At 43.8% G+C, this 25,705-nt stretch overlaps 2 protein-coding genes across 3 annotated transcripts in view; one reads left to right on the top strand and one right to left on the bottom strand.

Moving 5' to 3' along the window:
• Nucleotides 1-4,232: 4,232 nt before the first annotated feature.
• On the bottom strand, nt 4,233-20,748 carry MTERF4 (mitochondrial transcription termination factor 4). Its single transcript, XM_033959658.1, has 4 exons — nt 20,655-20,748; nt 17,517-18,030; nt 8,627-8,811; nt 4,233-4,882 (listed from the first exon to the last, which is right to left on the bottom strand). Exons 2-4 carry the CDS (start codon nt 17,992-17,994, stop codon nt 4,442-4,444), a joined length of 1,104 nt encoding a protein of 367 aa, XP_033815549.1. The 5' UTR covers nt 17,995-18,030; nt 20,655-20,748; the 3' UTR covers nt 4,233-4,441.
• A 198-nt stretch (nt 20,749-20,946) lies between these two features.
• CALU (calumenin) overlaps nt 20,947-25,705 on the top strand; it is a 42,341-nt gene continuing 37,582 nt past the window's right edge. For both annotated transcript variants that reach the window (XM_033958412.1, XM_033958411.1), the window contains exon 1: nt 20,947-21,005. The gene's annotated coding sequence lies outside the window, so the exon portion shown is untranslated. The remainder of the gene's footprint in view (nt 21,006-25,705) is intronic.

Genomic DNA, 25,705 nt, shown 5'->3' with positions numbered 1-25,705 from the left:
TCCCTCCCTTCCTTAATCCTATTGCACCAGGATTTTGTGGCTGCTGCTGGGTTTCAGGTAAGTTTGTGGCAGAACAGAAATGTTAGTCCCCTCCTTTCCTATGTTTCTGTTTTAGTGCTTGCTGTTCGATTACTTTGGTACTAACTGAAGGGGGCTCTATAGCACTGTTCTTCAACCGCCGGTCCACGGACCAGTCCACAAAATAATTCTTTTATTTCTGCTGGTCCATGGTAGAGAGTTGCGTGGGGAAAGAAATCCCACCCATCCCCGCCCGGATCCTCTCCGTCCTCACCTGTCCCCGCAAGGAATTACCTCCATCCCCGCCCGTCCCCATAAAAAGCAGCAATTACATCTGACAGGATCATCAATTCCACAGTTTCTTTTGTGTTTGCGCTGCTGTTTTCCTTGTGGAATCTCTTTGGTGGAACCCTTTTTTTGTTTTCTGTTCAGGTAATTAACTTATAAACCCCCTCTTTTACTAAGGCTGACATGTCCATTATATAATATGGACGAACCCCACTTCCAAAGCCTTCCATCCCCATGGGAGTCCTGTTGGCTAGAGGGGGGTCCCTGTGGGAGTCCTGTAGGTCAGATGGGGGGTCCCCGTGGGTTAGGGGGGTTTCCCGCAGGACCCCCGCAGGACCCACTGGATTCCCGCGATCCCCGGTCCCATGCAGACCTTTAGTCCACGGGTGTAAAAAGGTTGGAAAACACTGGGATAGACCATCAAGAGAAACTAGAAATTTTTACTTATTTGCTTATCCAAAAATCAATGGGTGTAGATAAGGCTTCACAATCTTTTTCCATATAGATATTTGCCCTGTCTACAGATAATATAAAACACCACAATAAAGCCAATTGAAAATGCAGAAAAATACGATCATGTTACACCTTTCCTAATAAAAGCACACTGGCTCCCTATAATCCACAGAATAACATACAAAATCCTACTCCCGATGTTCAAAATTTGTAACTCTAACCTCCCAGAACTCTCAGATCACACTCTCGACACCTTCAAATCGACTTCTTAGCATAACATGAACAAATTTTTTTCTGTAACAGCACCTATATTTTGGAACGCAATGCCCCCGGAATTACGGGAAGAGACAGTTTTAGAACGTTTCAAAGGCAAACGCAAAACATTTTTTATTTAAAGATGCTTTCAACCTATAAATTTCCACCTCAATCTCTGTTCACAGACAGGACCCTCTGCTTATCGTTCTCTCTGACTTGTATTTCTCTCCTCTTATTACCCTTCGTTTCTGTACGTTGGTTCGTTTATTTTGTCTGTTACCCAAACTCATAATTTTAATATGCACACCCCTTAGAAACCTGATGGCAGGTTTATCAAATTTTAATAAAACTTGGTTAATCTCTTACTGGGAGAAGCAAATATTTGAAACCTTTGAATATGATCATAAGAGTTTTTAATATTCTTTTATTAAACACCATATTTACAAGTACAGTAAAACCTTGGATTGCAAGTAACTTGGTTTGCAAGCGTTTTGCAAGACAAGCAAAACATACTTAATTTTAACTTCATATACAAGCAATGTCTTGAATACAAGTACATACAGTTTACACACATCACGACTGAGCCGATGGTTCTTCTCTCTCTGAAGCTGCAGGAGTGTAGTGACTGTTCTAAATGAGCGAGGTCTTGCAATGCAAGTACGTGTAGTATTTTATATTAAAGTTTTTGGAACGAATCGTCTGAGTTTCCATTATTTCCTATGGGGAAATTTGCTTTGATATACGAGTGCTTTGGATTATAAGCATGTTTTTGAAATGAATTATGCTCGTAAACCAAGGTTTGACTATACAACAGCCAACCACAGTGATAGCAAAGAATCAACATTGGTTTTTTATACCGCATGCAGGACTATCCTTACAAGCATGACAGATCTTGCTAGTCAATCTAGCCATTATTGGCTTCTCACTGGCCACAAGTAATTTGAATATTCTGTTTACATTTCTCATTTATGAAACAGCATGGTCCCAAAGGTGCCACTACTTTGAGCCATAGAGTTACCAGGTTTTATATATACTATGTTGTCTGAAAATTGTAAGGCAGAGAAAATGTCTGGGAGAATAAAACACTAAGAGTGAGGGTATGGGAGCTGGACTAGAGAATGACACAGGGACACATTTGTCCCCATCGGATCTCAATTTCACCATCCCGTCCCCGTGAGTTCTGTCCATGCCCCATTCCTGTAAGCTCTGCCTTAACCGCACAAGCCTTGAACACTTATGATTTTAAAGTGTTTGAGGCTTGTGCAGATGAGGATGGAGCTTGCAGGAATGGGGCAGGGACAGGAAAAGAACTTGCGGGGACGGGAACATGAGTCCCCGCGGGGACGGGGAAAAAGTTGTCCCCGTGTCATTCTCTAAGCTGGACTACTGTGAGAAGAGGTAACGCTATATAAAATTTTCTCTTGGCCAGGAGGAAGACTCTGAAAGCCATGCATGTGGCGGTAGTCTGAGTAGGGAGGTCTCTAACACAGCAAGATACTAGCAGAGGAAGCTGCTGAGAATTAGACCACCATGAAAACTAGGTTAAAAGGGGGAAAGAGGTTGCTATTGGCTAGCACTAGGCTATTAAACAGTGCTAAGCTATTGAGAGGCTACTTATATCAAATCCCCAGTCCAAACTTAACCTCTAAATCCATACGGAATTGCCGGCGATCTCCTGCAGTGTGTAGCGATACCAGAAATTCAATGCTGGCATCATTTCCAGTGACAGGCATTGAATTTCTGGACTATTTTTGGTCGGTGAGACATAGCTAAATTTGCTAATATTTTGCGGCTCTCCAGCTAGGACTTAACAGCCAAAGATATACCACCATTTAAGGCAGTTGTCCTTGGCCGCCAAACATAACCAGCGAGCTGCTGAATATTAGCAGTGACTGGCTATGTTGTGTGAGTAGCCAGTCACCAGCCAATCCAGAGTCCTGGATAGGAGACAGCCAGATATCCTCCACTGAATAATTGGTGGACAGCCAGCTATGTGCTATTTAGATGGCCGAGAGCCATTCCTGTCCGTCTATATAGCGCTGAATATCAGGTCCATCGAGTTTAGCAATTAATGGGATTCTTGTCTTGACTAAGTTTTTTTCATTATGGATTTGAAAATGTAAAGATATCGGGCTCTTTTTACAAAGCGGTATTAGCTCTGATGCACAGAGTTCCTATGAGCGTTGGAGCTAATACCGCAGCAGCCAGCGATAAAAAAGCCTAATGCGGCTTCATAAAAGAACAGAATGTTGGACCGATGATAATGCAAGCGAGCCATGGGAAAATTGATCTCATGTGAAACAAATAACTTCTGAGGTCCTTAGCCTGGAGTACAACAGCGTTGAGTTCAAGAGTAATGCAACTTTCAAACACAGCACATACTGTATATGTGAAAGTCTGCAGATAGAAATCTGCAGACTTTCCAAATTTTCCTTTGAAAACTAACTCAAAACAAAGCATACAACCAATTTATACCTAATTTAACCCTGCCCCTAGGAATGCCTCTGTAAGTATTCACTACATGCATACAGATGCTGGAAGTTTTCAAAAGCCCTATTTCTACATATAAAATTCTATTTTATGCATAGAAAATACATTTGAAAGCTGCCCTGTCTTCCATAACACGAATGAACATTTGTTACATAATGGAAAATACAAAAGTGTGCATTAATTTTAAGGGCCATTCTGACACCCAATGGCCAGCGGCTAAACTTCGCAATGGGCCCTGAAAGAAGCCATCATGCTGGGTTCCCAGCAAAGGACTTTTGCTGCAATGAGTGGACTAAAAGTTGAAAGGGGGAACATGTTTTATAACATAAGGAAAAATCTCTACCTATAAAGAAAAACTCATGGTACTAGAATCCATTCCTGGTTCCAACTGAACTGAAGAGCCATCTACTTGGTCATGCTTGCCCTGAATCGGTAGCATGGAATATAGATACTCCTTGGGTTTTGGCCAAATATTAGTAACCTGGATTGGCCACCGTGAGAACAGGCTACTGGGCTTGATGGATCATTGGTCTGACCCAGTAAGGCTATTCTTATGTTCTTACCTGGCCAATCTTCATTCTTGTAGATGTGTCTATGATCTCCATTATTCTATGCAGAGAGTGGGGACCATCCCTGGTTGATTCTAGTACAGGGCTTCAAAATCCTGCTCACAACCAATCAGGTTTTCAGGAGCATCCAAAATAAATATGCCCAAGATAAATCAGGTCTCCAATGGGTTTTAAATTTATCTTATGCCTGTTACACTACTGTGGACATCCTGAAAACTAAACCAGCTGTAGTGGCACCAGAACATGTCTGGGAAGGCCATGCTCTAACCACTTCTTATTAACATCAGTGAATTTTAAGAAACAGGAAGTCAAGAAGTTAGAATTCTACAACATATGGCCAAGAAAGATTCTGTTAGTGAACCCCAGGATTATGGTTCAACTCTTTCTGGAGTTTCATCATCGGAGTCGTCATAGTCAGAATCGGTTTCTTCATCCCCTGATGTTCCTTCAGCATTGTCCTCCTCTTCCTCATCAGATTCTTCATAGTCAGAAGCAGTTTCTTCATCCCCTGATGTTCCTTCAGTGTTGTCCTCCTCTTCCGCCTCTTCACGGGCCAACAGCATCTTAAAGACTTGGTACTCCTCAGCTGAGGCGTGGGCTATCTTTGTCAAGAAAATATCCTCAGAAACTCCAAAAACATGCTTGAATTTAGGATTACAGATTAGAGTTTGACCCTTTTTATCAGGCGTTTGATATTTGCCAAGACGCTCCAGGAAAATATGCCTGTTCTTAATCTCTGTTATTGTGTTCCGAAAAAGGCGAGATTTGACAGCTTCCTGCTGTTTGATTCCCATCCTGAAGTAGGCATACTACAGATGTAAGGAGAACAAAACATTTTGAGCAAAAAAGAAGTGCAACACAAACTTAAATTATTTTCTTGCAAAAATGATCAATATTATTAGTTCAGGAAGAATGGGAGTGAGTGGTAGTGAGGGAAGCCCACCATCTAAACCAAAGCACATACACATATTTCTATGCCTCTTACAGTCACATTAGCAACAACACAAAAAGGCAGACCTAGTCACATCAAGGTTCATTCGGAGGACGCTCAGGGACACAGACTGTACACACAAACCACGTTCAGTATCGTGTGAATGAGATCAATGTAAAGGGTGCTCTCAGTGTGAACCATCAGCGATAGGAGTCCAGCTCCAACACTTCACTACTAGGCAGAGGCGGTAAGCCCCCACCCGCACACCATCATAGAGCACCCAGGGTGTTCTAGAAATCAAAGCAAACTTTCACCAATTGAACCAATGAATAAACAAGTGAATAAATCAATATAAATCAGACAATGTAACCTGAGCGACCCCCAAACGAACCCTGCCAGCCGGATCCCCTGAAAAATGCAACCACAAAATCAAAAAGTCACCATACACAAGAAAAATAAGTGAAATACTTATCTGCGAATGAAGAGTAGAGGTACAAAAACAAAACCTGTGGAGTCTGAATTAGAATACAGCTGTTTGATTGATTTTTGGTTTAAAAAAGAATGACCATATTAGTCCATATTATTGTTTACTTCATTGGCTGCCTTTGGAGGAAAGAGTATTATTCATATTTTCCTGTATCTGCTTTAAGCTGATATCGGGATTGTCTCCAGCTTACATTTTTCCTCATTTTGTGCTGCATAGACCATCAAGAGAAACTAGAAACTTCTACTTATTTGCTTATCCAAAAATGAATGGGTGTAGATATAAGACCTTAGATAGGACCCTAGCATTTCAAGCTGGTAGGCAACAATCTTGGTTAGGTAAATGTATTCAGCAAGCTATGTTATCCTATTGCTGTTTTTGGAAATTAATTAAGAGCACTTTGTTCGATAAGTTTATTACTTAATGTGTTTTATTATTGAAATTCTATTTTACAAATATTTGCATTTTTTACTGAATTATTGTATTTCGCTGATTGTCCAGCTCTTTTTAATGTAAACCGCCTAGAACTTTTGTTTATGGCGGTATAAAAGAATAAAGTTATTATTATTATTAGAACAAGAAAATAGTTCACAATCTTTAAAACAATGAAGTACATCCTCACCTTTGGTCAATGAAGAGGACCCAACAAAAAGGTCTTCCTCAGGGGTCCCGTTTAGTCTCTTCAAAGACTTTGTGGATATAGCGCCCTGCGTGGGTGAATATGTTCCTCAAGCGTACGGCTTGTAGAATATTCTACCCCTGAGGAAGACCCTTTTTGGTCGAAACACGGACCATGTTGGGTCCTCTTCACTGACCAAAGGTGTGGACGTACTCCATTGTTTTAAAGATTGTGAACTATTTTCTTGTTCTAATAAATCCAGCATCAGACTCCATAGTTTTTTGGTTTTGTACTTCTACCCATTCTTTCTATAATACAATTATTCCAACTTTAAATTTTTTATTAAAAGCCTTTTTATATATTGTGGATCACAATGTTCTCAGTGGTTTTACCATAAATCAGACAATAAAAAAAAAACTTAAATTCAAAAGATATTAAATGGAATAAAGTTCACACCTATCCTTTAATGAAAAAGCCTCCGATAGAACAGAAATTAGTAAAAGCCAAATTTTCAGAGACTTACATAAATCTTGTACCTCTGTGCTAAAGGTCAAATGAGCAAGAAGTGAGTTCCGGTGCTAAGGGTCTATAAAAGCAAAACCACAAACCACAAAAATGGCTTCCATATGACAGGTAATAGGTATTAGTTAAAATGAGAGGAAAAAGGATCTCAGAAACCTGCTCAGAAATGATGAAATACCAAAGATTCAAGTCTGAGACTTATCAGTAGAGAATGACACGGGGACAAATTGTTCCATCTCCCCGCGGGAACTCATTTTCCTGTCTCCACGAGTTCTTTTCCTGTCCCTGCCCCATTCCTGCAAGCTCCGTCCTCATCTGCACAAGCCTCAAACATTTTCAAATCCTAAGTAGCAACATTCTAGAGCTCAGATTGTGATGTCATAATGCCTCATTCCACCAATGCCTAAGCTCTGACCTCATCTGCGCAAGCCTCAGACACTTTAAAATCATAAGCAGCGACATTATAGAGCTCAGATTGTGATGCCATAATGTCTCATTCCACCAATGCCTAAGCTCTGATCTCATCTGCGCAAGCCTCAGACACTTTAAAATCATAAGTAGCAACATTCTAGAGCTCAGATTGTGATGCCATAATGCCTCAGTCCACCAATGCCTAAGCTCCGTCCTCATCTGCACAAGCCTCAAACACTTTCAAATCAAAAGTGTTCAAGGCTTGTGCAGTTAAGGCTGAGCTTACAGGAATGGGACAGGGACAAAACTCATGAGGATGGAGAAATTGAGTTCTTGTGGGGACGGAGAAAAATTTGTCCCTGTGTCATTCTCTACTTATCAGTTCTACGTTTCAAACACGGATCCTATAAAAGCATCCTGATCCGTCCTAGGTACTATATACTAACTTGTTAACTGCAAGAAAGAAATTGCCAATAAAACTATGCACTTGAGAACCTAATGTCCTACCAGACGTAAGATCTGTTAATGGATAAATCAATTCTAGTGGCGCTCTACATCAAAGGATTTTAAACATAAGAACTAAGGGCTGGATTCTGCAAGCGGCACCGCGATCGATGGCTGTCTCCAAAAACAGCACCAATCGCGGGTCAATCACGCCAACAGCACCGTTTGCAGAATCTCAGCTATTGTGAAAGGTAAGGCTCAGAAATGTAGGCCAGGGAGTCAAAGGCCTACATATCTGGTGCCTACTTTTGAAAAGAATTGTCCCCGTGTCATTCTCTAGTACAGACTATAAAAAGTCTTAAGTTGAAGAAAAAAGATTCCATGAGCGTTGGAGCTGTTACCTGCAGCCAGCGCTAAAAACTACGCTATAATTTTGTAAAAGGGGGGTGGGGAGGGGAATTTCTATCTGTTCCAATAAATCTGCGAGACAACTCTAGATAGATAGAATCTGTGTTTTCTGAAAATTCAATTGTAATCATTCATCCTTAGCCATTTTAAAATACTATCCAAAATTTTAGTCAAAACTTGAAAGGTAACATGGAAGAAACCCAATGATGACATCATGCGCTATTTCAAAACATTGTCCAAACTCTGGCCCCCTTTTACTAAGCCATGGGAGCGACACCTATTCAATCCTTAGGGGTGACGGAGCATTTAATGAATTAGCCCGTGCTAACGGGCATTAGACAAGATTGTGAGCCCGCCGGGACAGACAGGGAAGAAATGTTTGAGTACCTGAATAAACTCATGTAAACCGTTCTCCTGGGAGAATGGTATAAAAATAAAATTAAAGAGGAGGTCTGATATTAATCACACAATGGACAAATATAGAAACAGAGTGTCCCATTAACGCCAAAGGATAGAAAATGGGGTTCTAACTGAATTAAGGAGAATAGTGCTCCACAAGTTTAAAGCAAAAGAACAAACGGTGTCAAAAATTTGCCAATCACTAAAAATACCTGCTAAGCAAAGCATAATATTCATTTATTACATCAGATAAGTAAATAAAACCAGGTATTAATACCCTATGAATAGAATTTTTAAATATGGTGGAAGAAAAGAGCACTCCCACTCATTCTCACCTGAAACTTAAACTCCAGGTCCTGGTGTACCTCATGCAAGATATTCGGGGTTGTGAACAAGATCTCAGTCACTTGCTGTGCCGAGAAAAGGCAGCGCATTTTCAATAAACGCACCGTAGCATCCACAGACTTCCGAGGGAGAGTCAGGATGGTGGGGCATTGAGAAATAACTTTCTGGAGGTTTCCTATAGTACAATAAGAAATAGATTACTGCAATGCACGTTATGCCGAAAAGATTTACGTAGGTTACAACTGATCCATAATCCCTGTAAGTACAACCACATTTCCTCTCTTTTGAAAAAAGAACACAGGAACCCTTTACCACACCAAATCACTTATAAAACACTTGTTAGTCTTAGGTCCTCTTATCAGGAGAAGCAGAATATCTCGCTCGGCACCTTATTCCATATGTCCTTGCAAGAGCTCTCAGATCATCAAACCATAATCAACTTCTGTGACGAGTCCCTCCTTGATGTATCTTCCGATTTTGCGAAACCGGAAGTTACATCAAGGAGGGGCTCTCATGTTTGCTTTTAATGTGGCCTTCCTAGGAGGGTTTGATTATGTAGTTATCATTATACTTATGTTGAATGCTGGAAGTATATTTAAAAGAAAAGTCACTTTAGCAAAATGTATTACCTGTGTGTTTTGCACTCAATTACTATGTCTTAGCAATTTCATCTTTGTTTAAATCTAAATGCTAACTGATTCCAATTGTTTACTTTACTCCATGCATGGTAACTGTAGTGGAATCATTGCCAGAGATTGTGGTAAGAGCGGATAGCGTAGCTGGGTTTAAAAAAGGTTTGGACATTTCCTGGAGGAAAAGTCCATAGTCGGTTATTGAGAAAGACATGGGAAAAGCCACTGCTTGCCCTGGATTGGTAGCATGGAATGTTGCTACTCTTTGGGATTCTAGAATCTTGTTACTATTTGGGGTTCCGGAATCTTGCTATTCTTTGGGAGTCTTTATAGAATGTTGCTATTCTTTGGGTTTTGGCCAGGTACTAGGGACCTGGATTGGCCACCGTGAGAACGGGCTACTGGGCTTGATGGATCATTGGGATAGGCATGTGGGATTTCTCGGAGAGAGAAAGAGATAATAGCTACTGCGGATGGGCAGACTAGATGGGCCATTTGGCCTTTATCTGCCATCATGTTTCTATTGGTCTGACCCAATAAGGCTATTCTTATGTTCTTAACTTGTTACCCCATCATACTAAGTCATTGTTCATAAACACGTCTGACAATCAATTTTTTCTGTGCAAGGCCCTCTGCTCTGGAACTCTCTTCCCCCATCACTGAGACTACAAACGTCACTGGATAAATTCAAAACAGATTTGAAGACATTCTTCTTCACCGACACATATTTCTAACCCACCATGATACCCTGCATTTTCCTCTTCCCTGAGGGAATCTCACAAAAGACACAGCAGCCCTTATGTTTTTCCCTTCTTCCCCTCTATCCTTTTTTACAACTATAATTGTCCCCTCTGCCCTCGCATTTTGTTTAAATCACCTATCCCCTTCTCCCCCCCCAATTATTTTACATTGTAAATTATTAGCGTAATGCATGATACCAAAACTTGAATAGTCCTACCTCTTCTGCATAACACTGGTATAGATGGCTTGCATCTTCATTGGTCCATTTGTTAGTATTAAATACTATTAAAACAGTAATGCCTCACCAATAAAGCAATCTGTGTTCGAGTAACAAAAGGATAGCATTTTTTATGCTTACCTCTGCCGCTCCACATTTACAAAGCTGTAGTGCAGTTTTTAGCGCTGGCGGCAATAACAGCTCTGATGCTCATAGGAATCCTATAAGCGTCGGATCTAATCTAATCTTTGGTTTATATACTGAGTCATCTCTCAGTGGAGCTCGACTCGGTTCACATATAATTAAGACTAGAGTACACAGCAAAAAACATAGGAGAAGGAAGAACTAATTCAAAACTAAAGTACATAAGAAAAGCATAAGAAAAATAGCTATAATATTATCATTTCGTTGAGGCTGTAGTTAAACCATTTAAAAATTGCGAGAACAACAAAATTTTCAGGAATTTGCGAAATAATTGCAGCTGGCCTAAAAAGCCAGATCTCTACAAACTTGAAAACAAAAGATCGACTGAGCTTCCCAGCAGATTTAATTCCCTTAAAGCAGGGGTGCCCAATAGGTCGATCGTGATCGACGGGTAGCTCGTCAAGGCAAAGTGAGTCGATCACCCAGGACTCACTTTGCCTTGGCGATCTATCGGGCCAATCAGTCTTCCTCTCCCCGACGTCAATTCTGCCGTTGGAGAGGAAGTTCGGGCCAGCCAATCGCTGCCTGGCTGGGCGGAACTTCCTCTCCGACGGCAGAATTGACGTCGGGGAGAGGAATGCTGGTCGGCCCGAAGCTGGGAGAGCATTGGGTGGCGGCGGCTTTGGGGCCTGTTATCCATTGGTGGCGTTTTGGTTCCTGTTCCCAATGGCAGCGGCAGTGGCTTGGGGAAGGGCAGGGAGAAAGAAAGAAAGGGGACAGGTAGGGAGACAGAAGGAAAGAAGAGAAACAGAAAAAAAGAAAGGGGGCATGAAGAGAGAAAGAAAAAAAGGTCAGGGAGAGAGGAAGAAAAAATTGGGGGAGAAAATGAGATGTGGAGGAGAGGAAGCATACAGGCTGAAAGAAAGATTGGATGCACAGTCAGAAGAAGAAAGTGCAACCAGAGACTCATGAAATCACCAGACAAGGTAGGAAAAATGATTTTATTTTAAATTTAGTGATCAAAATGTGTCTGAATTTATATCTGCTGTCTATATTTTACAATATGGTCCCCTTTTACTAAACCGCAATAGTGGTTTTTAGCGCAGGGAGCCTATGAGCGTCAAGAGCAGCGCTGGGCATTCAGCGCAGCTCCCTGTGCTAAAAACTGCTATTGTGGTTTAGTAAAAAGGGAGGGGGGTGGGTATTTGTCTATTTTTGTATGGTTGTTACTGAGGTGACAGTGCATAGAGTCATCTGCTTTGACCTCTTTGAAAAAACCCCGGAATAGGAATGATAATTAACAATTCTATGCATACAGTGTGCGTTGTGGTTTTTTTAAATTTTATTGTTGGTAGATCATTTTGACTTGGTCATTTTAAAAGTAGCTTGCGAGTCAAAAAAGTGTGGGCACCCCTGTTTTAGACTGCTCTGCTTAATGCCCAGATAAACTGTATTACAATAATCCAGCTGAGACAGCACACTGGCGCTAAAAACTGCGCTACGGTTTTGTAAATGTTATGTTGGTTACTGATTTTTAAACCCTGTTAGCAGCTATTGCTGCTGTACCCGTATTTAGGACAAGTAGGCCATTCTATAAATGGTGCCTAAATTGACCACGCTTCAATCATGCTTAGGCACCGTTTACAGAATTGCGCCTATCACAAAACTTAGGTACCGGTAATGTAGGCCAGAGCTTTACTAGCCTACATTACAGGCGCCTAAACTCTTTTTCAGAATTGCACCTAACGGCACCTATTTCTGGCTCTACCCCCAAACATTTAGGCATTAGGCACCATGCGATAGCTGCCTATCAGCCAATTCGTTTTTCCCCAATTATGAGTTTGTTAAAGCTCATTTAGGTAATTAATGTAGGCGCCGAATTGGGGGTGCCCATTATAGAATCTGCCTACAGCATTCCTACACCTTTCTGATATTATTTCAGATATGTTTAGTGTTTTAAATTCGCCCAGCCATTTAATTTCAGAACTCCTCATCAATTCTGAAATAGGCAGCATGAATAATAAATATTCTTGAAGTTAAATATGGAACGATTAAGTTCTTACCTTGATAATCTTCTTTCCAGTAGAATATCATATGAGCCCTGACCAATGGGTAATGCATCTTCACCCGTGAAGTTTGAAGAAGGCATCAAACTCTTCAGCTTTGCCTTCCTGTTCCATTTGTCAATGCCCTAGTTTCTTAGTTTGTACCAAAGCAGGTGATAACTCCTGAAAGATAATAGAAAAAAAAGGAGGGGCATGGGAACACCCTGACAATTTTTTTTAACTGCTTTGCAATCATAATACAGACAAATAACGAATGCAACAAAACATGAACCAGGTGGACATATGCCACCGCCATGCCATTGTCCAAGAAAATCCTGACTGGTCTTCTCTCCAGGGACTTCTGGACATACTGTAGCATCAAATGAATGGCTCTCAATTTCAAACTATTGATGGGCCATTGCCTCTGATAAGGCAATCACCTGCCTTGAGCAGGCTGTCCCTCGCAATGTCTCCCCCCCAGCCATTGAGGCTAGCGCTTGTCATCAGTATCACCCAGGACGAAATACGGAGGGGCAACCCCCTGGATAACAACTCCAGGCTAACCACCAGCATAAGCTCTATCTTACCTCTCCCATCCAGGGTAGCAGCGCTTGGAGAGACTCCATCTGAGGAGACCAGCAGGACAACAGAGCATGCTGCAGAGGGCATAAGTGAGCCTTTGCCCATGGTACCACCTTTAAGGTTTCTACCATCGACCCCAGCAGTTGTAGATAATGCCATGCTGCTGGAGATGGAATCACCATCATCTCTGTAATATGGTGCCTCAGCTTCAGCCTGTGAAACTCTGAAAGAAAGACATGGCCCTTTGTTGTGTTGAATATGATCCCCAAGTACTTCAAAGTCTTGAGTCAGCTCCAAGTGACTTTTCCGGAAACTGATAATCTATCCCAGGTCCTAAAGGAGCTGCACCATTTGTGACACATCATGGCTGCCAAGGGCCTTGGATACTGCCCAGATCAGCCAATTGAATCAGAGTTGCTGCCACTACCATCACTTTGGTAAAGATGCGAGGCGCTGTTGCCAACCCGAGAGGAGAACCAAGAATTGGAAATGCTTCTCTAAAATGTAATCTGAGAAGCTTCCTGTGTTCTGGAAAGTTGGGGATATGTAAGAAAGCCTCTGTTAAATCCAGGGAGGCTAAAAATTCCCCCAGAGCTATCGAGGTTATGATTGAATAAAGTCTCCATTCTGAACTTGGGCACTCTTAGTACTGTACTGACTGACTTCAGATCTAGGATTGATCTCCAGTCATCTGAGTCTTTCTTGGGCACGATAAAATACGAGTATATGGAGTATCTGCCCAAGCCTGATTTTGTGTCTGGAACGGGATCTATTGCTCAAAGCTAAAGCAGCCTTTGTATGGTTTGTTGCACTTTGGCCGCTTTCTCTGGCATTACAGCTGAAGAGTCTGCAAAGAGATCCTACAGTGGTTGACAAAACTCGATTTTGTACCCCTCTTGAAAGAACTCCAGCACCCATTTATTTTTTTTTTCAATTTTCTATACCGTTTACCAGGGAGCTCAGAACAGTTTACATGAATTTATTCAGGTACTCAAGCATTTTTCCCTGTCTGTCCTGGCAGGCTCACAATCTATCTAATGTACCTGGGGCAACAGGGGGATTAAGTGACTTGCCCAGGGTCACAAGGAGCAGAATGGGTTTGAACCCACAACCTCAGGGTGCTGAGGCTGTAGCTTTAACCACTGCGCCTGACAAAATGTTCTCGTAGGCCTCTCTGAATTCTGCCAGCCTCTCTTCTATGTGGGAGAGCTTGGGGACTGACCTGGTGTTATTGGGATTTCTTAAAAGTCGCTGAACATGAACCTGACATTTGGGTTCGACAGAAACCCCCCCAAACCTCTGACTCAATCCTTGAAAAGATCTCGGATTAACGGAACTTGCCGATTCATAGCAGGGTCTTCTGTTCCCCCAAAAGGAACTATAACTAGACCTCCCAGCGTCCCTTGGTCTACTGTCTGGTTAAGACTTGGGATGATGATCCATCACACTGGCCACAAGGCCTTCAGGCATTTGCCAAAGAGCTTTTCCCCTTTAAATGGCAGTCTCAATGTTGACTTAGAGGTCAGTCTCCCGCCCATTATCTCACTCACAGCATTTTGCGGGTAGAAATAGAATAAGCTGAGACCTTGCTCGTGACTCTGAACATGTCAAGAATCGCATCCATCACATAATCAACCCCTGAAAGCAATCCTTAGAAGTAACTGTTCTGCTCCACAGCTGGAGACTGACTAAAATCTTATGACAGGCATACATTACATAAGAAGCTGCCACCGCTGCTTTCAGTCCCAACGCTATAGCTTCAAATTGTCTCTTGGGGATTAAAGTCCATTCTGCAGTTCTGGAAATCCTTCCGAATTATCTACCTTTACTAGGCAGGTACTTCTTTGCTTTGTGACTTGCGCCACTAAGGAACCTATCTTAGGCGGTGTAAATGGCTGCTGGAACCAGGGGGCTTCAGGGTATAACCGTGACATAGCTTTGGCAGCCCTCTCATCCCTGTCATTTCCAGATGTGAAGGAAAAAATGTGGACTGAGTCTTTTGAACTGCTTAACAGCAAAGATTGTGCCACAGACATTTGCGGGATTTCCAAATTCAATTCCCGCAAAGAAAATGCAATATTTCATTCAAATCTGCTGGTTTAAACAATCTGCAGACTGTTGGGTCCTCTCCCTGGTCCAGGGCTGCCACGAACTTCTGGATGGCAACTGTCACCTGAGACCCTAAATCTTCTACAGAGAAAATACTTCTGGAGTGTAAGAGAAGTGTATCAGATCCCCAATCATCCCAGTCTTTTTCAGACTGTGCCTCTGGTTCCTGTAGCTCCTGTAACCCACACTCTGCAGGGAATCTTCCCTCATAGTGCATACTGGCGGTCGGCAGAGGCAGCCCTTTACATTTCATATAAGCTGTATACATTAATGTTACAAAATTTGGGCCAAATACTTGACTGGGATCCCTGGAGAGCCTTGTACTGAACTCCTCCCTGGGTTCGAAGCATCTGTGTGTTTACATTTTGCCAAGGACAGAGTCGCTTGTAGAGGATTCTAGCAGAGATCTTTTCCCCAACTTCTGAACTTTCTGTAATTCCAAGACTGTGATGGAACCAGATGGGGTTAAACCCATGGTTCCTGCGGTGGTACATGGCGCATTGGCTCCCTGCAGTCGCACATCCAGCACAATCCTGGCATGATATAGTTGTGAAATCACTTGGGGAGTCCATTGTTATCAATTTAATCCCGAGCGAAGGTTTTGAGGCAGACAGCGGATTTAAAAACAAAATTGAGACATCTAAGATGGCTGCCATGGCAACATTTTAGCGCCAAAAAAACTGCCCAGGGAGCTAAACCAAAGTGAAATAAAAAGCAAAAACAGGATTTTGGAGGTGGCGGACTCTCCAGGCAATCCCAGAAAACCTCAAATGTGGCCAACTTAGTACCCTTCCAGCGTCTCCCATAGACAGTAATAGGCTATATTTACAGAACTGCCATGTGCAGTGCTTGCTTTAGCTTTCAATACAGCTGGATGTGGAGACGATTTTCTGCCTCAGACAAGTAATGTTCCAAGAACTTGTCTTTTCAGGCTATCTTTTACTACAAGCTATAACAGCTTGAAACCTTTGACCCCATCAGCTCCAATGCGTCTTCAGAGGTGTGTGTGGGGGGGGGGGGGAATGCAGCCGGCACCTACAAAGGTCCTCAGGACCAAAGTGGAACCAAACATAGCCTATGCTCAAGCGCCCGATGGATCAGGGGTGAGCTTTGCGTCCAGGGGCCAAACCCTGAGCCTTCACAAGTGTTAGGGCTGGCTGGCCAGACAGGGACCCTGTAAAAAGGTTGCCTTTCCAGCTACAGACCTCTGACAACAGAGTCTATATCTTCTTCTAGGCCAGAGGTCTCAAACTCACGGACCGCCAGGTACTATTTTGAGGCCCTCGGTATGTTTATCATAATCACAAAAGTAAAATAAAACAGTTTCTTGACCATATGTCTCTTTAGCTATAAATTACAATATTAAGATTAAGATTTAGCCAAAAGGAAAGATTTATAATAATAACAGTTTATATACCGCAGGACCGTGAAGTTCTATGCGGTTTACAATGATTAAACGGTATTACAGATTCAGTGGAATAAACAAAGTTCAGAGTTAGTGAATAACAGTTCGAAGATCATTTGCTGAGGACTAAGATTGTATAGGTCAGTTACCTAAGTACTTCAGGAACAGATGTTTTTAGGCGTTTCCTGAATTCCCTATAAGTAGAAGGCACGAGCAGTTGTTCCAGGTCTTTACCCCATAATGCTGCTTGATGTGAGAAAAGATGTTGGTGATGACTTTTAAATTTACAGCCTCTAACCAATGGAGAAACAAAGTTCAGATGTGAACTTCTCCTATGTCTGTTGGTTGTGAAAGAGAAAAGGTCTGTTATATATTTAGGGGCTAAGCCATAAAGTACCTATAAAGAGTTTTACTTCATGCAAAATTGTCATTTCTTTAATAAGACATTAACTATTTTTTTCTGAGGCCCTCCAAGTACCTACAAATCCAAAATGTGGCCCTGCAAAGGGTTTGATTTTGATACCACTGTTCTAGGCACAGCTGTTCCAGGACTACTGGAATCCTCTTTAGCACAGGGAAGCTTCACAAATTGGAGAAAACCCCCTGAAGAAAAAAATCAAGATGCAGAGCAGATGAACAAGACATCATCCTCACTTGCAGAAAGAAAAACTGAGGAACAGGGAGGCGGAGCTGAGGAGCTTGATTGATACCTTATGCAAACCCCACGGGTGAAGATGCATTGTTGGTCAGGACTCATATGATGTATACACTGGAAGTGGATTTTTTTGGCTTAGTCTAACTCAACCACTACTATACTGGTATTTTAATATTACAAATTCCAGAAAAAATATTGCACTAGGAATATATTAGTACAGTATTTTTTTAAGGCAAAATAGGCTTTTCATTCCAAAACTAAGATTTAGCATATAAGTGCTTTTACAAACCCTCCAACAAAGGAAAACTCAACACACTATTACTTTGCACCCTATCATCAGGGCTCCATACCTTCTCCAAGGCCAAGTCTCCTCAGATGCTCCACACGATCCTTGAGTGTCTTTGTCATCACTTTCAGCACATCGGGGCTTCCCTTTAGCACTTTCAGTGTCTTATCAACACTTAAATTCAACAGCAAGAGTTCCGACACAATTGCCAGCCTCTGTTGTAATGTGGGTGCAGAGGACACCGGCTGGATTTTAAACAACTGTATTATTTGGTTATTAGTGAATCCCATCTCATGAAATGACTCTGCTGCTTTGTCCAGCTCAGCATCTTTTATAGATGTTTGCCTTGAGTGTTTAGCGATGGACAACCTGAACTGATCCTGGAGCTTCCAGTCTGGTCTCACGTTCCCAGCAACAGAGAATAATCCTTCAGGACCCTCAGCTGAAGCAGTTGAGCCAAATTTACAAGCTGCATGACGCCTGGGGCACAGACGCAAGAGGCTTACGGCAGGTTGTAGAATATAAGGCAAGACTAGCCTCATGATCAAGAGATGGAGAAAAAAAGAAGACTGCAGAACCTAATATAAAAATACATATGTGTATATATATTTAAAAGTCAAAACAGAAACTAAACAATCATTTATTTCCATTCAGGCTGCCTGAAAGTCTCTGGTGCCTTGAGTGTGGATCCTGCTTTGCTTGGCAAAAGTGTGAACCACTGGCATTCAAATCAGAGACGCAGCCCCATAATGTTTGAAATGTAATGTGATCAATACGATGCGTTCTGTACCCAAATTTAGATTTTGCCTTTATACCTGTGCGCATATTTGCTATATAATAAAAGCAAATGGACTTATTAAAATCTCACTGCAATTATAGAAAGCAATATGTCCTGATGTCCATAGCAAAAGAGGATCTATAGAAAGCCTTACACTAGTATAGTAGATCTCAATCCACTCCTGAGGACATACCTGCCCAGTCAGGTTTACAAAAAACCCATAATGAATATGCACCCTAGCATCCTTCTAGTTTTTTCAACCTATTTGGCTACCTTAAGACCATCACATACTATCACACCCAAGGTGAAGGGGAGAAATATGTAGAAGCTGATAAAGATAAGGCTGAATTGCTTAATAAATACTTCTGTTCTGTGTTCACAGCTGAAGTGCCAGAAGCAGGACTGCAGAAGACAAACACAAATAGGGATGGAGGTGTGGTAAGACACTGATCAATTTTCAGAGGTCTGTGCTTGTGAGGAGCTAGCTAAACTAAGTGACCAAAGAGAAGGGGCCGGATGGTGTACATCTGAGTGTACTGAAAGAACTTAGGGAAGTTCAGGCGGCTCTGCTGGCTGACCTTTTCAATGCTTCTTTAGAGTCAGGAGTGGTATCAGAGGACTGGAGAAGAGCGGATGTGGTCCCTCTCTACACAAGTGGAAATAAGGAAGAAATAGAGAAGTACAGGCTGGTAAGTATGACTTCTATACTAAGTAAATTAATGGAAACACTTTTAAAAAAGAGAATAGTGATGTTTCTGGAATCCAGTGGATTACAGGACATGAGGCAACATGGATTCACTAGAAACAGGTTTTGTCAAACAAATCTATCAATTTCTTTGACTGGGTGACCAGAGAATTGAATAGAGGGAGTGTGCTAGATGTGGTGTATTTTAGCGCTAGATGTATTTTAGCGCTAGATGTGGTGTATTTAGATTTTAGCAAAGCTTTTGAGCGTGTTCCACACACGTCTAATAAATAATCTGAGTGCCCTCAGTATGTGCCCCAAAGTGACAGACTGGGTCAAGAACTGGTTGAATAGAAGGCAAAAGAAGGTAGTGGTCAATGAAGATATCTCTGAGGAAAGGTTTGTTACCAGTGGTGTGCTTCAAGGTTCGGCTCTTGGCCTGTTCATTTTAACATTTTTGTAAGCGACATTGCTGAAGGGCTAACAGGTAAGGTTTGCCTCTTTGTGGATAATATCAAAATCTGCAACAGAGTAGACACCCCTGATGCTGTGAATAACACGAGGAAGGACCTAGTGAAGCTTGAAGAATGATCTGAAATCTGACAGCTAAGATTTAATGCTAAGAAATGCAAGGTTATACTTTTTGGCTGCAAACCCCGAGCAGTACAGGGGGTTAAGATCTTTTGTGCATGAAAGAGGAGTGGGACTTCGGTGTGATAATATGCGAAAGTTAGAAGGATGCTCGGGTGTATAGGGAGAGGTATAGTCAGTAGGAAAAAGGAGGTATTGATACTCCTGTCTAAGATTCTGGCGAGACCTCATTTAGAATATTATGTGCAATTCTGGAGACTGCACCTTTAAAATTATATTATAATAATAATAACAGCAACATGTTCCCTCTGCCGCAATCCTGCCCCCGACATCAGAGGAGGGGCGGGAACGTGCTGCGGAGGCCGACGGCAGCCTGCAAGGAACGCTACAGCACCGGTAATCCTCTCTGCAGGCTGCGGTAATTAGCTGAAACTAAGACTGGGAAACCAGGGGGGGGGAAGCTGGAGGACGCTGCAGAGAAGGGGGGAACCTGCAGGCCTTCGGAGGGGGAGGTAAGATTTATAAACTATAAAGAGTTTTACTTCATGCAAAATTGTCATTTCTTTAATAAGACATTAACTATTTTTGCTGCGGCCCTCCAAGTACCTACAAATCCAAAATGTGGCCCTGCAAAGGGTTTGAGTTTGAGACCACTGGCATAAATGCACATGACCGAGTCTCTTTTATTTGAATCACATGAGAGGATATAGGATGAAGTTGAAGTGATAGGCTAACCTAGAGTAATCTAAGGAAATACTTTTTTTTTTTTTTTTTCCAAAAACGGTGGTAGAAAATTGAATTATTTCCTGATAGAGCTAGTGGAGACAAATACTGTGTCTGAATTCATGAAAGTGTGGGATAGGCGGCACATGGGATCTCTTGGGGAGAGGAGGAGATCACAGATGCTGCAGATGGGCAGACTGTCGTTTCTTTGTGTCCTGTCGGTGTCTGAGCACTGACTGACTGGAGAAGGCACTGACAGGAAAGTAAGGCTTAAGAGCTCAACCCCTCCAACAGATTAAAAATAAAAAAGACGACCCCGATCCCCCCTCGTCCCCTCTTCCACGACGCCCTCGAACTTAAAAAATAAAAAGGCAGGAGGAATGCCCACTCCTTCCTCCACAGACTCAGGTCCCCCGCCCCCGTACCTTAAAACTTCAGTTGGGAAAGAGGGACGCCCACTCCCGCCTGCTGCCTGGCCCGCCTTTTCATAATGGCAGCCTTCCTCTTCCCGGAATGCACTGGGAGGGACCTAAGGCCCTGATTGGCTCAGGCACCAAAGGCCCCTCCTCCGGCGTATGTCAAAGACTCTGGTATGCTCAAGCACCCAAATCCCCTCCCAGAGGAGGGACATCGGGCGCCTGAGCCAATCGGAGCCCTAGGCCCCTCCCCGTGCATCCCAGGATGCACCGGGAAGGGGAAGGCCCGCCATTTTGAAGAGGTGGACCTAACCAGCTGGCGGGTGTTGGCATCCCTCCTGTCCAACTTCCACTATTAAGGTACGGAGGAGGGGGTCGGGAGTTGTGAGGTAGGGGGGTCGGTGGCTGCCGGCATGAAGGGGGGCGCTTAACCGTGGAGCAGGATGGAATGGGCATCCCTCCTGTCGGCTTAAAGTTCGAGGATGTCAGGGAGGGGGTGTGGTCCTGGCATGGGGGCGGGGCGCCCGCGTGGCATCGGGGAGGGGGCGCCCGCGGGGCGCGGGCGGGCAACTATTCGAGTTGTTTTAATGGGCGCAGCTGTGCCCACACAACCCAAGCGCAGCAGCCGTGCCCGTGGAAGCAGGAGGCGATGGGCACGCGCTAGGCACAGCTCCTCCCCCTTTTACCGGCGACGTTCCGCCTCTTAAAAAAAAAAAAACCACCCCTTCCCCCAACGCTCCCATCACGGTGGCGGAGCTTGCTGCCCCCGATTGGAGGATTGGAGTGCGGCTCCTGAATCCATCCCGGGCTTTAGCCGCAGCATAGCTTCGTTTTCTCTTCACTGCTCGGTCTTAATCCGGTTTCCCGTCTCGGTTTGAGCTTTCTTCTCCGGCTCCTCACGGTCTGCAAGGGGTAAAACGCGGATCCAAAGCCGCACATCCTTCAAAATCTGAGCTCCTGCCACGTTTCGTCTCGGCATAGGCTACGGCTCTGACAGATCTTAATGCTTTCCCCTCCCTGTAACGAGACGAAACGTGGCAAAACTTTTGCTCTGGAGTCTGTGCCCTCCCTATGCCGAGACATAGGGAGGGAAAAGCATTAGGATCCGTCAGTGCTAAAGTGTCAAGGAGGTCTGTCAGAGCCATAACCTATGCTGAGACTAAAAGTAGCAAAACTTTTGCCCTGTAGTCTGTGCCACATTTAGTCTCAGCATAGGGAGGGAAAAGCATTAGGATCCGTCTGAGCTAAAGTGTCAAGGAGGTCTGTCGGAGCCATAACCTGTGCCGAGACGAAACGTGGCAAAACTTTTGCCCTGGAGTCTGTGCCCTCCCTATGCTGAGACTAAAAGTGGCACAGAGCTCAGGGCAAAAGTTTTGCCACGTTTAGGCTCGGCATAGGAGAAGCATTAGGGTCTGTCAGTGCTAAAGTGTCAAGGAGGTCTGTCAGAGCCATAACCTATGCTGAGACTAAAAGTGGCAAAACTTTTGCCCTGTAGTCTGTGCCACATTTAGTCTCAGCATAGGGGAGGGAAAAGCATTAGGATCCGTCTGAGCTAAAGTGTCAAGGAGGTCTGTCAGAGCCATAACCTATGCCGAGCCTAAAAGTGGCAAAACTTTTGCCCTGAGGTCCGTGCCACGTTTAGTCTTGGCATAGGGAGGGAAAAGCATTAGAATCTGTCAGTGCTAAAGTATCAAGGAGATCTGTCAGAGCCATAACCTGTGCCGAGACGAAACGTGGCAAAACTTTTGCCCTGGAGTCTGTGCCCTCCCTATGCTGAGACTAAAAGTGGCACGGAGCTCAGGGCAAACGTTTTGCCACTTTTAGTCTCAGCATTGGGAGGGAATAGCATTAGGATCCGTCATAGATTTCTGTCAGAGCCATAACCTATGCTGAGACTAAAAGTGGCACGGACCTTAGCACAAAAGTTTTGCCACTTTTAGTCTCGGCATTGGGAGGGAAAGTATTAGGATCCATCATAGATTTCTTTCAGAGCCATAACATATGCTGAGACTAAAAGTGGCACGGACCTCAGGACAAAAGTTTTGCCATTTTTAGTCTCAGCATAAGGGAAGTTTTAGGGTCCATTGGAGCTAAAGTGTCAAGGAGGTCTGTCAGAGCCATAACCTAAAAACACATCTGTTCCTGATGTATCTAAACAACTGACCCGTACAATTCTTTCTCTTCAACATCGGTTAGCTTGAACTGTTAACTCGATCTTTCTTCTCTGTTAAGTTCATTCAACCTGTACCACCTTTTAATCTTTGTACCATCTTTTAATCTTTGTAAACCGCATAGAACTTCACGGTCCTGCGGTATATAAGCTGTTATTATTATTATTAATATTATATTGAGACTAAAAGTGGCATGGACCTCAGGGCAAAAGTTTTGCCACTTTTAGTCTCAGCATAGGGAGGGAAAAGCATTAGGATCCATCATAGAGATCTGTCGGAGTCTTAACATATGCTGAGACTAAAAGTGGCACGGTTCTCAGGGTAAAAGTTTTGCCACTCTCAGCATAGGAGAAGCATTAGGGTCCATCAGAGCTAAAGTGTCAAGGAGGTCTGTCAGAACCATAACCTATGCTGAGACTAAAAGTGGCAGGGTGCTGGGTTAATCTATTTTGTATTCTGGTTCTACTTTGTTGTTGTTCCACGGTTGCCTGTACTTTGTACGTTGCTTTTCTGTTTGAAAATAAAAATTGATTACACATAAAAAGTGGCACGGACGTCAGATTTTTAAGGACGTGCGGGTTTGGATCCACGAGGTCCATAAGGTCCGCGTTTTACCCCTTCCCAGTTTTGAAATGAGTAGAAGGTAGCACTAATCCATAACATGTAAATTATGCTCTACGTGGGCTCTATTATTCCATATCTGACTTCATATTTAAAGTCTGATTTCTCCTTGCCCTTTGGTATTCAGCTGTTCTTGCTACTTGCAGACCTGTGTCTCTATACATTTACTCTTTCACATACTCTCTCTCTGCTTTTACGGTCCATCCTAAAGAACAGTTTCTTGGTGAGGTGTCCCATAAATCCTTTGAAATTCCATTATCCCATCATCCTCGACTTGGATGCTCTGTGGAGGGGTGGGGGAGTGGGGGGCTGAGGGAGTGTTGGGAGGGATTACGAGGGAGTAGTGGGGGGTTGGTGGTGGAGGGTAGCTGGACGGGTGTGTTTGTTTGGGATTGCTGATACTTGTTATTTGACAATTTTGTATAGTTGTGGGGTGGGGTGATAAGGGCTTCGGGGATTGTTACTTTCTTGGTATGTGGGTGGGAGATCTGCGGACTCTCACATGGGGGAGTGGGGGGTGGAGGGGAGGGGGGGTGGGGTGGGGAGGAGAGAATTGCTAGGGTTTTATATAGGGGAGCTTCTTACTGTGGGGGTGGGGGGATGGGGGGAGAGAGGGGGGGAGGGGGGGACATGTCTGTTGGGGTTGGTCTTGCATTGTCTCTGTACTCCTTTGAACAATGGGGGTGTTTAAACTAGTATCTTACAATATTAGAGGTCTTAATTCCCCTAACAAGCGGAGGGCCTTTTATAGGGAATTGATCCGTTTGAGGGCTGATGTTTGTTTTGTTCAGGAAACCCATTTACTGCAAGCCCATGAATCCTTGGGGGGGGATCACAGGTTTCCGCAGGCCTTCTGGGCCTCCCGGGTGGGCACTTCTAAGAGGTGCGGGGTGGGCATTCTTATCCGTAAGGGAATCCGTTGTGAGGTGCACAGGGTTGTGAGGGATCCCCAGGGCAGGTATATTATGTTGGAAGCTACGATTGAGGGGGTCTTATACTCCCTGGTTAATGTCTATGCCCCTAATGAGGGTCAGGGGATCTTCTTTCGTGAGTTGGTCCCCCGGATCCTCAAGTTCAAGGGGGGGGCCCTGGTCCTTGGTGGGGATTTCAACCTTACCGTGGCTCCTCACTTGGATAATTCTGGGAGGGCGGATTATTATGGGAGACGAGATCGCAAATTATTGCGTGAGACACTGGCTGGTTTGAATGTGGTGGATTGTTGGAGGTGGCTCCACCCTTCGGTGAAAGACTATACCTACTTCTCGGGAGTACACTCCTCCTATTCCAGAATTGATTATATATTTGTGGAGAGTGGACTTCTCCGGAGGGTGGAGTCTTCAGGGATTGAGTCCTTCACGTGGTCGGATCATGCCCCGGTGTGGTTGCGATTCCAGGGGGAAGGAGGGGGTGGGGGACGGAAATTTTGGCGCTTCAATGATAGTCTCTTAGATGATCCAGAGGTGGGAATGCAGATTGAGGGGTGGATACAAGACTATTTGGAGGTGAATGTGGAGTGTGGAGCTTCCTTGGAGGCGGTTTGGGAGGGGCTGAAGGCTACCCTTAGGGGCAGGCTGATAGCCCTGGCGTCGGCTAGGCAGCGTAAGCGGCGGGAGGTAGCCGCTACTCTGCTGATTGAAATTGGTAGGTTGGAAAGTTTACATAAGCGTTCCCCCTGGAATGTGGTATTGCGGGAGCGCTTGCTTCAGGCTCGTAGGGATCTTCAGGCTTTAGACTTGGAAAGATTGCACCATAATTTGCAGCTCCTCCAGCAGCGATATTTTGAGTTCTCCAATAAAGCTAGTCGCCTGGTTGCACACCGTCTTAAGGTGCGACAGACACGAAATCAGATTCTCTCACTCCGGGCTGCTTCTGGGGAAGTGTTACAGACCGAGGAAGCTATCCGGGCACGTTTTGTGGAATATTACTCTCAACTCTATACCCCGGAAGATCCAGGGCCTTCACAGGATCAGGATGCTTATTTGATATCAGCTGAGCTACCCCAGATTGCACAGGGAGATGTGGCAAGGTTGGACCGCCCTCTTACATTGATTGAGGCTCGTAGTGCGCTGCGTTCTATGAAACTTGGTAAATCCCCTGGATTGGATGGTTTTACTGTTCGGTACTATAAACGATTTCAGGATCTGCTGCTGCCCCCTCTATTGCGTTTTCTTAATTCCTTGCAGGGGAATAGTGCCCTCCCCTTCTTTATGCGTCTGGCGGGTGTGACAGTGTTGGCTAAGGAGGGGAAGGATCCTCTCCAGTGTGCAT

Source organism: Geotrypetes seraphini, chromosome 9 (assembly GCF_902459505.1).
Source record: "Geotrypetes seraphini chromosome 9, aGeoSer1.1, whole genome shotgun sequence".
NCBI lineage: Eukaryota > Metazoa > Chordata > Amphibia > Gymnophiona > Dermophiidae > Geotrypetes > Geotrypetes seraphini.
The sequence above is the reverse complement of the archived record's forward strand: the minus strand, read 5'-3'. Positions and strand labels throughout refer to the sequence as shown.

Coding starts and splice junctions, on each gene's coding strand:
- MTERF4 (XM_033959658.1), bottom strand. CDS start 17,994: ATGAGGCTAGTCTTGCCTTATATTCTACAACCTGCCGTAAGCCTCTTG. Junction 8,812..17,516: donor GAGACTTGGCCTTGGAGAAG/GTATGGAGCCCT, acceptor ATTGTACTATAG/GAAACCTCCAGAAAGTTATT. Junction 4,883..8,626: donor ACCTGGAGTTTAAGTTTCAG/GTGAGAATGAGT, acceptor TTACATCTGTAG/TATGCCTACTTCAGGATGGG.